At 36.9% G+C, this 17,283-nt stretch overlaps 1 protein-coding gene across 1 annotated transcript in view; it reads left to right on the forward strand.

Moving 5' to 3' along the window:
* Positions 1-203: 203 nt before the first annotated feature.
* Positions 204-17,283, forward strand: part of LOC149820932 (uncharacterized) — a 32,320-nt gene continuing 15,240 nt past the window's right edge. The window contains exon 1 of the mRNA XM_089982601.1: positions 204-569. Within this exon, the coding sequence (XP_089838727.1) occupies positions 402-569 (168 nt within the window). The 5' untranslated portion in view covers positions 204-401. The remainder of the gene's footprint in view (positions 570-17,283) is intronic.

Below are 17,283 nucleotides of genomic sequence, written 5' to 3' on the forward strand. Positions count from 1 at the left end.
TTGTTCTTTAATCGAAACATCATTTTATGACATCAATAGTGGGAAAGAGTACTTAAGTATTTGCAAACTCTGTTGCAAGGTTATTTTTATTTTTTACTAAAAATGTTGTTTCATGACGCTAATGACGGAAAAGGGTACTTGAAGGGTACTTGAGTCTTACATATGTGCGCTCATTCAGACCCCACAAGACGCACCGGGGAACATTCGTTTTTTATCATAGAAGGCTGCCCAAAGCAATCATAAGTTCATAACCTAACCAACAATTCCCACCGACACCAACGAGAGAGAGAGAGAGAGAGAGAGAGACGATCAGCGTCGGAGAAGCAGCAGCCGATCGGAATACCGAATCGCCCCCTTCTCCTTGTAAAAACCCTCTAGCATTTTCTCGACGGAGTAAGAAGATGGATGATTGCTGTGCGGTGTGCGCGGAGCCCCTGGAGTGGGTGGCGTACGGTCACTGCGGCCACCGGGAGGTCTGCTCGACGTGCGTCGTCCGCCTCCGCTTCATCATTGGCGACAAGCACTGCTGCATCTGCAAGAACGAGTCTCCCACCGTCTTCGTCACCAAGGTATCCCATCCTTCTTCCCCTCTCTCGGTTTCCCCATCCACCCTCCTCTTCTTCGTCTCCTGGGGATTTTTTTTTTCTTTCCTAGTTGGTAGGCAGTGCATTCGAATATAGCACGTAGGGTTTCGCTGTTTATTTCGGTGAAGGGTCAGATCAGGTGTTCTAATTTGTTACTTCAAATGATTTATTGTCCTAAACTTGCGTGAGATTTCCGTCAGCCTCTCTCTCTCCGTCGTGAATTTTACTGGGATTCAGTGCTGATGGACTTGAGCCAATAGAGATTAGGGGATTTCTCGTAGAAAAAACCTTAATTTTCTGCTTATGTTGTTATTATGATTGTGGTTGTCTGTTCGATCGTTGTGCCTTCTTTGATAAATTTACATCAATCTGCACTCTTTTAATTGCGGATCTGAATGGTTGGCGAATAGGACAACACTTATTGTTTCTAATTTAGATCGTGTGCGAGGTGAAGATTTAGTATTGGGTGTTTCAGTGCAACGAGTGCATTGTCTAGTTAAAATTGGAGGGGCGAGATTATGGTCGAATTATCACAGATTCAATTGGACGGTGTGTGGTGATGGTGGTGGATATCATTGTTGTTATTAATTGATATCGTCAATGTTGCCATAATACTGTGGTGGGGCATTGGCATCTTATTCTTCTTACTCTGTTTTATTTTATATCTGTTCACCTAGTATGACTATATTCTGTTAATGAGCGGAATGCTGATAATCCAGTTGTTGACCTTCATGCAAACCCATGAATTTGATGGAACCATCTTTTGTGTCCCAGCTGAGAAGCATGAAAAATTTCATTTTCAGAAGGTTGGTGTGTGTTTCTTAGGATGTCCCTTCGAAAACATTCTTCTTAACAGTGAAGATGAACCTTATAACGTTTGGTGAAGGTGAGTTATAAATAACTTTTATATATATATATATATATATATATATATATATATATATTTCATCTCTATCGTTGCTATCAGATTACAACACATCGTCATGTGCATCTTTGGCATGTAATTATCTAATTGATGAACCGACTCTTGCAACATTTAGCATTTTTTCCTTGCTTCTACAATAGCTAGTAGTTCAAATTGCCTATGATGACCATACACAAGAAGTAGGCCAAAAGAATGTTTCCATAGTATTCAGTAGGCTATGGATTGCTGCTATAGTGTTGGCAATCATGAACTTTGGTCAAGTAAGTGTCCACGCAACTTAAATGACATCAATAGTTTAATTGTAGAGGATGTTCTCTCACTTTCTCATGCCCAGGCTGCAGAGAAGCCGATTGACCCCAATGAGCTTGCTTGAGCTTGTCTCAAGCTTTAATAATATTATTCAAGCTTGCTCATTATAACATGCCATTGCGGTTGGGTGGATGAAATGAAAAAGTGCAACTGGAGTGTTGTGCGATCGTAGAATGCCATTGCGGTTGAAGGAAAAGTTTTATAGGACGACAATCAGGCCCGCTTTACTATATGATACAGAATGTTGGGCTGCCAAGAGACATCATATTCAAAAAATGAGTGTAGCTGAGATGCGTATGCTTAGATGGATGTATGGAAATACAATAAAAGCTAAGATTCGAAACAAGGAGATACGTAAGAAGGTAGGTGTTGCATCCATTGAAAATAAGATGAGAGAGAATCATTTATTGTGGTTTGGACATATTCGGCGAAGGCCTAATGATGCTCCAGTTAGAAAGATGGAGAAATGAGAAAATATATTAGTTAAAAGAGGTCGGGGTAGGCCTAAGAAGACTTGGATGGAGATGATAGGAAAGGATATGAATGCTTTGAACCTCATCGAGGACATGGCATTGGATAGAAATGATTGGAGGAGAAGGATTCATGTAGAAGATACAAAATGATTTTCTTTTTTGGTTCATATCGCCGACCCCAATTGTTTTGGGATGAAGGCGTAGTTGTTGTTGTTGCTCATTATAACATGCAATCTCTAGCTAGGCTTTATTAATTCATTTGGATTAAATTAGAGTTACCGGAAGCTTCTTAGGTAGGTAGAAAGCATGCTTCCCATAAACTCGCTTCGGAAGCACAATACTCTTTGCTTTCAAAACTTCATTCGAATCTCAATTCTCCCACGCTTCTTCTGTGCTTCTCCTACAGACATTGTCCATGCTTTCCTATATGCTTTTCTCATATTTCTTTTCATGTTTTCCATGTGCTTTCTCTCACACTTCCACTCGCTTCCCATGCGCTTTCTCTAAATTGGTAACCATCATTGTTAGATTTAAAAGAAAAAAAATTAATTTACTGAAAAATCATGAAATATAAGAATAATCAATTTTATTTGCTTCTTGTTCAATCTTTATTCAATTCTCATATTGCTTCCTTTTTTTATTCACGATTCTCTTTCAAATTGATAGTTCACTTCTTGCTTCCTATAAATTTTAAAATGCCTTTCTTTCTCGTTTCTGTATAGAGCTCTTGTTGTCACAACATAATCTTGTAGGATTCTGAAGATGAACTCCCATATCTAAAATTAGTTGTTTGAGCCACACAATTTTCATGGTAGTAGTTGCCATTGCTCATGAATATGAACCAATATGAGAATTTCGTTGGGGTGTTCCCTACTGAGCGACGCGCTGTACTCTATAGGCCTGGAGGCAGTGATAAATGGGCAAGGGTTGCTAGGTCGTCGCCCGGAAGCGACGCGTCACACCAGCGCCTGGGTGTGGTGTCAAATAGGCAAGGGTTCCCTCACTTTGTTGAACGGGTGGGGGTAAAGAAGTTAGTCCAAGACCATAAAATTAGGTTAGCCACTTGGAACATAGGGTCTTTAACTGGTAAGTTGGTAGAGTTAGTAGATGTTATGTGTAGGAGAAGATTGATATTTTATGTCTACAAGAGACCAAATGGGTAGGTGAGAAAGCAAAAGTGATAGAACCTTGGGGATATAAGATTTGGTATACAGGAATAAATAGGAATAGGAATGGAGTAGGGATTGTTATGAGTCGTGAGTTTATAGATAACGTAGTTGAGGTCCGTAGGAAGGGTGATAGGATTTTACTTATTAAATTAGTATTAGGTACGAATATTATTAATATTATTAGTGTTTATGCACCTCAAGTAGGTTTAGATGATTCCACTAAGCGTCAATTTTGGGAAGATTTAGATGGAGTAGTACAAGGGATATCTTATGGAGAAAGGCTTTTCATCGGCGGTGACCTTAATGAGCATGTAGGCATTAGTAGGGATGGATTTGAGAGTATCCATAGAGGCTATGGTATAGGAGAAAGAAACGATAGTGGAGAAAGGATTTTAGATTTTGGTTTATCCTATGATATGATCTTAGCAAACACTTGGTTTAGGAAGAGGGAGTCTCACCTAGTAATATTTAAAAGTGGGGTTAATACGAGTCAGATAGATTTTTTCCTACTTAGAAAGAGAGATAGGGGTTGTTGCATCGATTGTAAGGTTATACCGGGAGAAAGTGTAGCTACACAACATAGTGTCTTAATTTTAGATCTTAGAATTAGACAATGCCGCAAAATGGATAGACATAGGATAGATCCTAGAATTAAGTGGTGGGCACTGAAAGGAGCTAAACAAGGAATGTTTGTAGAGCGGGTAGTTAAGGAAGTTGATTGGTGTCTCGAGGAGGATTCAGAATCTATGTGGAATAAGATAGCGGGTGGCATGAGAAAGGTGGCTAAGGAGGTATTGGGTGAGTCTAAAGGCGGTGCACCGCTAGGTAAGGATACATCGTGGTGGAACGAGGATGTCAAATTAGCTATTAAGGTTAAAAGAGAGTGTTATACAAATCTAAGTAAAAGTCGTGATAATGAGAATTTGGAGAAGTATATGATAGCAAAGATGGAAGCTAAAAAAGTAATTCGGAACGCGAGGGATAAAGTATATAAGGAGGTTTATGACAAGTTGGATACCAAAGAGGGTGAGAAGGATATTTATAGGATTGCAAAAATGAGAGATAGAAAATCGAGGGATCTGGGTATGGTTAGATGTATCAAAGATGAAACGCAAAGGGTTTTAGTCAAAGATGAGGAGATTAAGGAGAGATGGAAAGATTATTTTGATAAGCTATTTAATGAAAGTCATGCTCAGGATCTTGGAGACTTTTTCATTCCTTTTCATGAGATGAATCGTGACTTCATGCGTAAGATTCAAAAGAAAGAAATTGCAGAGGCTTTGAAGAAAATGAAATCAAGAAGGGCAGTTGGCCCAGATGGTATACCTATCGAGGCTTGGAAATGCTTGGGAGAGAAAGGTTTAGAATGGTTGACAAATCTTTTTAACAAGATTTGGCGGACAAATAAGATGCCTAATGAGTGGAGGAAAAGTACTTTGGTGCCTCTATATAAGAATAAGGGTGATATACAAGATTGCACAAACTATCGTGGTATAAAGCTCATGAGTCATACTATGAAACTTTGGGAGAGGGTGATTGAGTCTAGGTTGAGGAAGGTTGTCATGATATCGGAGAATCAATTTGGTTTTATGCCTGGAAGATCTACTATGGAAGCTATACATCTTCTTAGACAACTTATTGAGAGAAATAGAGAGAGGAACAAAGATTTGCATATGGTTTTTATTGATTTGGAGAAGGCTTACGATAGAGTACCTAGGGACGTTCTCTGGTGGACAATGATGAAGAAAGGTGTTTCTCTCAAGTACATTAGTATAATTAAAGATATGTATGAAGGAGTAGTAACCAATGTCCGCACTTGTGGAGGGGTGACAACCAATTTTCCTATAACGGTTGGGTTACATCAAGGATCTGCTTTAAATCCTTTCCTATTTGCTATAGTGATGGATGAGCTTACGAGATCAATTCAAGAAAATGTGCCGTGGTGTATGTTGTTTGCTGATGATATTGTTTTGATTGATGAGTCTAGAACTGGGGTTAATGTTAAGTTAGAATTTTGGAGACAGACATTGGAAGCAAGAGGTTTTAAGTTGAGTAAGAGTAAGACAGAATACATGGAATGTCGATTTAGTAAGCAACGAAATAGAGATGGGAGTGTAGTGAAGCTTGGTGAGAAAGAAATACCGGTGGATGATTCTTTCAAATATTTGGGATCTATCATTCAAAAGTATGGAGAAATTGATAGAGATGTAAATCATAGGATAAAGGTTGGGTGGATGAAATGGAAGAACGCAACTGGAGTGTTGTGCGATCGTAGAATGCCATTGCGGTTGAAGGGAAAGTTTTATAGGACGACTATTAGGCCCACTTTACTATATGGTACGGAATGTTGGGCTGCCAAGAGACATCATATTCAAAAAATGAGTGTAGCTAAGATGCGTATGCTGAGATGGATGTGTGGAAATACAATAAAAGATAAGATTCGGAACGAGGAGATACATAAGAAGGTAGGCGTTGCACCCATTGAAAATAAGATGAGAGAGAATCATTTACGGTGATTTGGACATATTCGACGAAGGCCTAATGATGCTCCAGTTAGAAGGATGGAGAAATGGGAAAATATATTAGTTAAAAGAGGTCGGGGTAGGCCTAGGAAGACATGGATGGAGGTGATAGGAAAGGATATGAATGCTTTGAACCTCTCCGAGGACATGGCATTGGATAAAAATGAATGGAGGAGAAGGATTCATGTGGAAGACCCAGAATGATTTTTTTTGTTGGTTCATATCGTCGACCCCAATTGTTTTGGGATGAAGGCGTAGTTGTTGTTGTTGTTGTAGTTGCCATTGCTCTATACTCGCCTTCCGTAGATGATAGTGACACTTTTTGTTGTTTCTTGCACTTTCATGAAATCAATGATTCACCTAAAAACACACAAAAACCAGTTGTTGAGCGGTTGTTATTTGCAATGTTTAAAAACTCGTCGAGTCAACTCGTTGACTCGGCTCGGCTCGGCTCGGCCCTCCAGCGAGTCAACCCGGCTAGGCATACTCGGATTGCCAAGACTCGGGCCTGACTCGGGCTGACTCGGCCGAGTCACGAGTCATGGCGTACTCGGCCGAGTTCTGCCACCTTTGCCTTGACAAAACTCGCTGGAAGGATCGCTCTGACTTGGGTGACTCAGACTGAGTCACTGAAGACCCACTGGTTTAGTGAAAATGACAATTTTGAAATTAAAAAAACTTTACCTTTTAACGAAAACCCTTAAAGGGTCTTTAGGGTCTTCGACTCTTCAGTTTTCAAGGATTCTCGAGACTCTCGGCTGAAGAGACGAGAAGCCGAGAAGGTCTTCGACTCTTCAGTTTCCAGCCATCCGACGATAGCTCTGGCATGAACAGCGACGCCGACAAGGATTTTCTTGCGTGAAAAGTAACAACGACGCTGTGCGTTTTTCCGGCACGATTTTCCGGCATGATTTTCCGGCACGATTTTCCGACGAGATTTGTGAAGGTATGTATCATTATTTTTTTTGGGAACGAAGCAAGCACATCGACGGTGAACATTAAGGCGCCGTTGCAAATCCGACGCATCTTCTCCAGCAAAAACAATGTGTCGCCGCGCGATATTCCGGCGAGATTTTCCGACGAGATTTATGAAGGTATGTATCGTTATTTTTTTTGGGAACGAAGCAAACACATCGACGGTGAACAGTAAGGCATCGTTGCAAATCCGACGCATCTTCTCCAACAAAAACAATGTGTCGCCGCGCGATATTCATGCGAGATTTTCCGGCGAGTGCAGATTTTCCGGCGAGTTTTTTCGGAGAGATTTGTGAAGGTATGTATGTTGTATGCACACTGAGGCGAAGCGAGGCGTTGAATCTTATGTTGTGAGACAGTACCTGAGGCGTACGCCTCAGTACCTGAGGCGTACTTTTATAGCCTATGACTTTTGTTCAGTTGTGACTTGTAGAGCTTGCAACGTTCCATTACATGGTGACTTGCACAACATTCCTGTTCAGATTTTTTTTTTATATTTACTTTAAGCGCATCACAGCCTCGCCTCAGTACCTCTGAGGCGTACGCTTCAGGTACTGAGGCGTACGCCTCTCACAACACTGCTGACACAATCTGATTTTCAGTTTATTATGTGCATTATGTACCATGTACAGTTTTATGTTTTATGTTTTCAGTTTATAATGAAAGCCCAGATATGTTTCCTTGAAGTTGTTAATTACCTTGCTTTTTATGTTTTGATTGTCTAAGAAAAAAATAGATACGATGCATCTAAATGTCACATGTAACCCTTTGTTCTTCTAGCAGTTCTTCTTGTCTATCTTAAAAGTACATGATTTCTGCAACGTGTCAGGGGAAAGATGACATGACAAGGAGTCAAGGACCCTGTGTGGAATCATAACTTTGTACATAATCTACTAACCGTATCATTGTTCTGTGCAGGGCAGCTGCCGGGTTATGTAAAACATAAATAAATAAATAAATAAACTGGGGTTATAGGGCAGGCCTGGTGAGTGAACCAGCCTAGTAGTTCGGCTGGCCAAATCTGACCAAACCTGTCCACGCCCTGTCAAGGCAGCCGACCTAGCTAATATCAGATCAACTGGCTCGGTCTGCCATGCTTTTTTGGAGCTCAGTCAGGTGGGCTCGGTTGGGCAGGATTTTTTTCATTCAAAAAGAAAATCTTTTGAAACTACTTTGTTTTTTTTTGGCTGACTAGCAGCTAGTCAAATGGTGCTTGATTGGCTGCCAGGCCCTGGCAGGGTGCACAGGCTTGGTCTAGGCCTATGTAGTGGCTGCAAGGCCCAGCCGACTGGGTCAGTCGGGTGCTGTTTTATATATAATGTTTGTGGCTGGCGTGGGGTCGACTGCAGCCGGCTAGGTTCAGCTAAGTTGTGGGAAGGACGAGTCCCAGCCAACTAGGTCGGCTAAGCTCGATCGACCCACTTCAAAGAAAAATCTCTTGATATGTAAAAAAAAGGAAAAAAAAATGTGTTAGTAGATAAAATTGTCCATTATGATCACTCTTTGTGCATGGTTCAACTCGGACACAAAGTTTATTTTAACAGGAAATTTTTAGATTTGTTGCTCATGTTAGACTTGGCCTTATATACGCAAATGTATGGGATTTTAACATGCTTGATATATTCAGCTTGCTTTAGTTTTAAATGCAGAATTGCTATCGCATGCATAAACAAACTGCTATGTGAATGTCTATGGTATGTGCTTATGTGAGAGTGTGTTCTCATGCTTTCCTGACAAATGAAAGCAAGTAAATGGCATAGTGGGGTAAACCCAGGCATATGAATGTTATAGATCATGCACATTTTAACATGACATATATGAATGTGCATTGGAAGCATATTGACATTATTGCATATATAGCATGTTATAATTTTTTTATATGATGCATTTGATGAGCAAAATGGATTATCATGGGCCCGGTGAGCCTTGAGCTTAGATATGCACTTTCTTTACTTGTTTTAATGCATCACAAAAGTGACATTGACATTGTTTCACTGTATTGCAATATTCTATATTTTTTTGTGGGTTGTGGTTTTGTGATGAATCTCGCATAGGGATATGTGAACTAGTATTACTGATTTTGCATATTGAGTTGCAAATTAATGAATTGGCTATTAATAATAAGAAAAAAAATAAAACAGTGTAATATACATTTATAAACACCCCAAAATTTTCCTGATCATTTTCGGACACTCATTTTCACAGATGCCAACCCTGTACATCAGTGTAGAAGTCTAACCCTAGGTCTGTCCCAGTTTAAGTGCCACTTCACCTCATTTTGTTGATAAAATCACCATTCTACCCCTAGGTCACCTTAGGTCCTTGTCAGTCAGACCCAACCAAGCTCATTTTAAGTTCACAAGAGTTAGAATGTCAGTCATTTCTAGCTCCTCTGAGCTCATGATGAGTAAATCCTATTCATTTATGATCATTCCAGCTAAAATTGGTTCATTTCTTGAGAAATGATCTCATATCTAGCTCAAATTCTAGCCAATTGTTCAAGAGTTAGTTATTTCAAGTCAACCATATTTCCTTGAGTCTAACTCAAGCTCAGCAAGAGTTCAAGTAGTTCGGTTTCAGTTCAAAATCATTTTCCACTGTCTTGGAGTTCACTTTAGCCCATTTCAGCTCATTTCAATAAAAATTGAGCTAAGTCCAGTCAGCCTAGCTAGTGTCTAAGCTCCAGATTAAGTTTATCTCAGTATAACTGACCTCCATTTTAGCTCAAACCCAGTATATTCTCATTACATACCTCACTAACTTTTCAAATTTAACAGTTTAGATTTATCAAATCATCAAAGAAATGTCAGAAGAAGGATCTTCAAGGACTCCAACAACATTCACCAAAGGAAAGGACCCTGTGTGGGATTTTGGTTTACCACTTGATAAGAAAAAGAAGAGGGTACAATGTACTTGGTGTACAAAACAAATGAGTGGTGGCATTAATAGACTTAAGTATCATCTTGCTGGTATTAAAGGAGAGGTGGAACCATGCGACAAAGTCGAAGAATCTGTAAGAAAAAAATTTCGTAAGGATTTGGAGTCATTTAAGGAACATAAATTATATAAGAGAAATATTGTAAATGAGATTGGTTCCTTTGTTGAAGTAAATGATAATGATATGGACTTGTCAGATGAAAGTGATGAGTCTACTGAGAAAAGATATATAAAAGAAAAAAAATTGATGAATGATGCCCAAAAGCATAATCTTGATGCTTTTGTTCAAGTGAAGGCAGGGTCTCCATCAATGAAACAACTTGGAATAAAAGCAGCTTTGGATAGAAAAGCTAGAGATAAGTTATGTTTAGCTATTGCGAGATTTTTTTATCATTCAGCCATTCCTTTCAACGCAGCCAATTCTCCTTATTTTACGAAGATGATTGAAGTTTGTTCCTCAGTAGGAATGAGATTGAAGCCGCCTTCTTCATTTGAGATTTCTGGAAGATTATTACAAGAAGAAATTAAAAAAATTGATGATTATTTCAAAGAATACAAGGAGTCTTGGGTTGAAATGGGTTGTTCTATTATGACTGATGGTTGGAAAGATGCAACACAAAGGACATTGATAAATTTTTTGGTTCATTGTCCAAGGGGTATTTACTTTTTGAAATCAGTTGATGCAACAAGTATCGTGAAGAATCGAGAAAATTTATTAAAATTATTTGATGAAGTGGTGGAAACAGTAGGTGCAAAGAATGTTGTTCAGGTATATCATTTTGTTCTTTTGTAATTTTCTATTGAACATTGCTATTTATAATTTGTCTAGTATGTTAATAATGTTTTGAAATTAAAAAATGGCAGATAATCACAGATAATGCAGCCAACTATCAAGCAGCTGGAAAGATGTTGGAGGATAGGAGGAAAACCATATTTTGGACTCCTTGTGCAGCTCATTGCATAGATCTCATGCTTGAAGATTTGTCTAAGATAAAAAGCATAGCTGGATGTGTTGAAAAAGGAAAAAGGATCACGAAGTTCATCTACAATCATACTTTTGTTTTGAACCTAATGATGACTCAATTTTCTAATAAGAAAGAAATTCTAAGACCGGTTACTACAAGATTTGCCACTAATTTTATCATGCTTCAATCTTTGCTAGAACATCGAAGTGGTCTTAGAAAAATGATGGCATCATATGAATGAAACAATTCTAAATATTCATCATTTGCTGAGGGGAAAGAGATGGAGGATATTATATTGAATAGTAATTTTTGGAGAGACGTAGAATCAACTGTTAAAACTATAGAACCTCTGGTCAAAGTTTTCAGAATGGTTGATGGAGAAGAAAATCCTACAATGGGTTATCTTTATGAAGCTATGGATAGAGCCAAAGAGGCTATAAAAGAAATTCATGACAATGAGGAGAAAAAGTATAAACCTTATTGGAAAATAATTGACAATCGTTGGGAAAATAAACTTCATCACCCTCTTCATGCAGCAACATACTACCTCAATCCCAAATACCACTATAGTCCACAATTTTCTAAGGTATGTATTTGTTTATATCTTTTTATTAATTATTTTAAATTTTGAATATGAACTTTCTTTTATCAATTATCAATTTAATGTATTTGACTATTTGCACTATTTCATGTAATTCACAAAGCATCCTGAAGTAAGGCGTGGTTTAATTAAATGTATTGAGAAGTTGGAGCAAAATATTTCAGCTAGAGTAAGAGCATGCAAGCAACTTGTTATTTGAAGACGCAAGTGCAGATTTTGGTACTTCTATAGCTGTTATGACTAGAGATGAGCATAAGTCAAGTGATTTATCTTTAACATTATTGTTGTGTTGTGCAAAAGAATATTTCTTTAATCAACTTTTCATTTTTGTGTGTTTTGGCTTTATGCAGCAATGTGGTGGAAAATGCATGGAATATGTGCCCCCGATCTTCAAAAAATTGCTATTCGTATACTTAGTCGAACATGTTCTTCATCTGGATGTGAACGAAATTGGAGTACCTTTGATCAAATTCACACTAAGAGAAGAAATAGATTAGCTCAAAAGAAACTTAATGACTTAGTGTTTGTCCATTATAATTTACGTCTGAGAGAAAAGCAATTAAAGAGAACACGTCTTGACCCAATTTCTTTGGACAATATATATTTGCAAACACCAATGGATGAATGGGTCATGCAAGAAGGAGTTTTAGATGGAGATGAGGTAAAACCGTAAAAGTTTGTTTGATATTTTAACTTGATTAAATTTTTTTAATTTAGTTTTTTATCTTTCTCTATTGCATGTTAACTCAAATGTGTCATATTTTATTGAATGAAGGATTTCTTAAGAGACTTGGAGATGAAAGTTGAAAACATTGAAGAAGCTAATCTTATTAATGATGAAGGTGGTGATGGAGTTGAAGATGAAGATGTAAGGGAAAATGCAACCACTAGTACTCCAATTCAGCCATTAATTTCTACTTCCAACTCAAGAATTGATTCAAATGAAGTTCCAAATAATAGCACTTCGCCTCTATTTGAGATTTGAGCCATTGACTCTTGACTTGAGAATTGAGATATCATATTTTGTAAAAGTGGATCAATTTTGGATGTTTGAAATTTGATTTTGTCATTGTGTTATGATCATTAACTTTATACTTGTGAACTTTGTAATTTTGTTATATGGTCATGGGTCTAGTATGGTTATTGCTGAGATGCGAAAGTTGATTGCTGACATGCATTGGCAGATTGCTCAAGTATGATTATCTTTACTTTAGTTTTTACTCTTACTCATGTAAGTTTTTAATTTAACTTTACTTTAGAGCTTGTTTCTATTGAAATATTGAATTATTGTTTTGCTTGGTTGTTCGATTTCTTGCTATTAGATGAGTAATTATAAGTTAGATATAGTTTTACTTATTAATCAATTACACTAGTAATTAAGTCATTCTACAAACTTTTATATGTTTAAATGATAATTTATATAGTGTTTTTCTTTTAAAATCAAAAGTTAACAAAACCCGGTCCGAGTCACCGAGTTGACCCGCCGAGTCACGAGTCAATAAAGAACGAGTCGAGTTCCGAGTCACGGGTTTTAAAACCTTGGTTGTTTGGATCCCTTCCCTAATCAACATCTAAATATGCAATAAGATCTAATGAGAAAGAAGAGGATAAGAAGACTCCCTTATTTATTGTGCCTACATGACTGCACCCATATGAGCTGATGTTAGAGCATGCTAAAATTGACTAGTTATATGTACAACATGAGCTATGTCAGGTCTTGTAATACTTAGATAAATAAGAGATCCCACGAGTTGTATGAAGGGAATTGGGTTGTCCAAAGGAACTCTATCATCAACCCGCATCTTCATTCTGACAATCTCTGGAGTGTCAATGACTTTGTCATTTGATAATCTTGACCTGTCAATGATATCTAAAACAAATTTTGTTTGTGATAATATATATCCTCTGTTAGAATATGATACTTCTATCCCAAGAAAGTATGTTAGAAACCCAAGATCAGTCATTTCAAAAGAGTTTTTCAAAAATTGTTATACTTTTTTAATTTCTTCTTTGTCACTTCTTGGAATCAACATGTCATCAACATATACAAGTAAAATTATAATACCTGTAGAAGAGTTTTTAATAAATAAAGCCGTGTCGGTGTAACATGGTTTGAAACCATATCTTGTAATAACATTGTTGAATGTGTCAAACCAAGCTTTATGTGCTTGTTTGAGTCCATATTGTGCTTTTTTTAATTTAAGCACTTTACTGATAGGAACTATCAATCTAGGTAGAACATCCATGTATACTTCCTCATTGATATTGCCATTTAAAAAAACATTTTTAACATCCATTTGAAATATATTTCAATTTTTAATAACTGCAATAGCTACAAGAATTCAAACATTTGTCATCCTGGCAACAAGAGCAAATGTTTCTTCATAATCTACTCCATATTCTTGAGAATAACCTTTGGCAACTAACCTGACTTTATGTCTTTCCAAGGATCAATCACTTTTTGTCTTGACTTTGAAAACCCATCTACAACCTATGGTTTTCTTTCTGATGGGTAGACTTAGGATTTCCCAAGTGTTGGTTTCTTCAAGAGCATCTAATTTTATATGCATGGTTTTTACCCATTTAGGCAGATTTTTGGTTTCATTGTAACAGGAGGGTTCAAAATATAAATGAATAGCTATAAGACTTGCTCTATGTTTAGGAGAGAATGAGTCATAAGAAACAAATCTATTTGAAATCCTTGAGGTTCGTTCAGATCTACGAATGATGATTTGTTCAGAGATAATTTTCAATGCTTCATGATTATCTTGATTTATACTTTCACCGGATATATTTCTATTTTTTCTAGTGTATACTATCGATTCAACTGTTTTTCTATTCTCAATAGAGGATTCTAGATAAGTATCTTCATCATTAGAGAGTAGATTAAATAAAAAGGAATAGTCAGAATTTATGTCTTGAGACATATTTTCTTCAAATCCACTTTCATTTTCAACAAAGTTAACATTCCTTGAGACAAGGAGTTTATCATTTTTTATATCATAGCATTTAAACAATTTTTGTGTCTCAGAGAATAACCAATGAAAGCACAGGGGATAGCCTTATAAGATAGTTTATCTTCTTTATCATTTAAGACATAATATTTGCAACCAAAGATTCTTGGCCTTTGATAGTAAGGTTGGTATTTAAATAAATTTTCAAAAGAAATTTCATTGGATAAAGTTTTTAAAGGCATCCTATTTATGAGATATAATGAGGTTAAGGCAGCTTCAACCCAAAGATTTTTAGAAACATTCTTAGCAATTAGTGTCCTTGTAGTTTCTATAATATGTCTATGTTTTCTTTCTGAAATCCTGTTTTGTTGTGGAGTTCTAGAACACGATCTTTGATGCAAAATTTCTTCATTTTCTAAGAATTGTTTAAAATCATTTGACAAATATTCTCCCCCAGAGTCAGTTTTTAGGATTTTGATCTTGCTTTCAAATTGATTTTTAATCATTTTATGGAAAGTTTTGAAGGTTGCAAATACATCATATTTAAACTTAAGAAAATAAATCCAACAATATATGTGAAATCATCGACAAACACAAAAGAGTAGGAGAATCCTCTTTTAGAAATCACAGGAGCAAGACTCAACACATCCGAATTAACCAACTCAAAAGGCATGGAGGAGTAAAAAGTACTTTGGCCGTAAGGCAAATATGTCATTTTTTCAAGTAAACATTTCTTACATTTGAAATTATCTTTGCAAAGATCTTTAGTAATAGGTACAAAATTCAATTTCCTTATATTTGGATGCCCAAGTCTATGGTGCCAAACTTTTATATCTTTTGTTTGGGCAATATTACAAAATGATTCCTTTTGAATACAAAGGAAGTTCATATAATAAAGATCTTCTTGCCTAGAACCTTCCCCAATCAATTTCTCGAACTGGCGATCCTGCACCAACATTTGTTTGATGAGAATATGAGATCACATCCATGATCCAAGATTAGAGGAACCGAAAGTAAATTAAGATGTAGTTTTGGTATAAGTCTTACTTTTGGAATATAAAACCTATTGTGTTTTGTCAAATCATTTTTAAAAATCCCAACCCCCTTTATTTCCAAGGAAGTTCCATCGGTAGTGAAAACAAATGATGCATTTGAGTTAGGTTGACACAGATAAAATAGACTTATGTGGGGGTCATATGAAATGAAGCTCCTGAATCAAGAAGACAAAAGCACATACCAGGGGTTGAAGAGGATGCAATGGCCACTCCTGATGTAGATCTTTTAAGCAATGGTTATAATGCCTTCGTCAATTAGGATAATGATTTGGTGAGATCTTTGAGGTTTAGAGTATCCTCTTTTTGTTTTGACGGAGCCGCAACAACCTTTTTTTCTTGAGGTCTATAGTCCTTCTTGAGTCCAGGACACTGAGGTCTAATATGGCCGGGCTCATGACAATTATGACAAATGATTTTTGACTCTCCTCTATTCCTATTAAAATGAGGAGGTCTACATGATTTGATATAATGTCTCGGTTTTGAGGTGGCAAGCGCACAATCCTTTTCTTGACTATTGCTAGAAGTAGCAAGAACACTATCACTCTTACTCATGTTTAGCTTAGTCTTTTCTCCATTAAGTTTAGTGAGAATCTCATGAATACGAGGAGGCGATGAGGATGATAGCAAGGAAACTCTAGTTTGTTCAAACTCGGGTCTGAATCCATAAAGATAAACAAAGAGTCTATCTTCTTCAACTTGAGTTATTCACATCTCAATACACTTACCTTCCCATTTGGGTTCAAATTGAGCAAGTTGAGCCAAATGGATGATAACTCCATAAAATAATCTCTAACATTCTTATCTTCTTGTTTAATATTTCTAGCCTTTTCTTGGAGATAATACTTATGGGCCATATCTTTTTCGGTAAACATACCTCTAAGATATTTTCATGCTTCGCTTGCCTTTTTGTAGCATAAGAGATTTGAGTCAATTTTTGTTTCGACTCCAATTAGCATCCATGAAAGAATCTTGGCATTTTTCATGTTTCATTCATCTAATTTTTTGTAATATTCTTCCATTAAAGGACCCAGGTGTGGTTTTTCTTATGGCATACTCGATGGAACTGTTAGAAAGTCATATATATAAGGATTAGATGAACCAAGCCTGGTCCATACCTAGGAAAATAAATAAATAAATAAATAAATAAATAAAATATATATATATATATATATATATATATTATCTTTTTTATATTGAAAAAATCACTGGTCTTAATAGAAACTCGGGTCTGACCTGAGTCTGGTATGAAATTTCACAAAACCGTCCCTGGTTCCATATATTAATCGGACCCTTTGGATTCAACCCAGTTTTTAATCGGACTTCCGTCTTTATCACCAAACCCTGACCCTATATGATTTGTTACAGGTCGGGTCTAGGTCGGGTCTGGGTCAAACACGACCCATTGACACCTCTAATAAACTCATTATATGTCTTATATAATACAATTGTAAGATGAAATTTAACATACTAAACAAGCTTTAATGAGTGCAGACTGCAGACTCTAAGCTCAGGCTTGGATAGTAGCTGAGAACGATGAGTCCAACTATTTGCTAAATCCCGGTGGTCTGAAAACAGAGCAGGTTGGGGGGAGGGGACTTCTGTTAAAAAAGTATGTAATATCTTTTGTTTCTAGGCATGCTCTTTGCAAGAAAACAAGCATCAGGTTTCTGAAGAGCTGTGTCACCTGGGTGCCGGTGCGGGTGTGGTTATTAGTACAGTGGGTATGACATGGCAATTCCAAAAAATTGTGGGTACGAGGACACAACTATCTATCTATCTATCTATCTATATATATCACATAAATACAAAATAAA

This window comes from Nuphar pumila, chromosome 12 (assembly GCF_984573655.1).
Source record: "Nuphar pumila chromosome 12, dmNupPumi1.hap1.1, whole genome shotgun sequence".
NCBI lineage: Eukaryota > Viridiplantae > Streptophyta > Magnoliopsida > Nymphaeales > Nymphaeaceae > Nuphar > Nuphar pumila.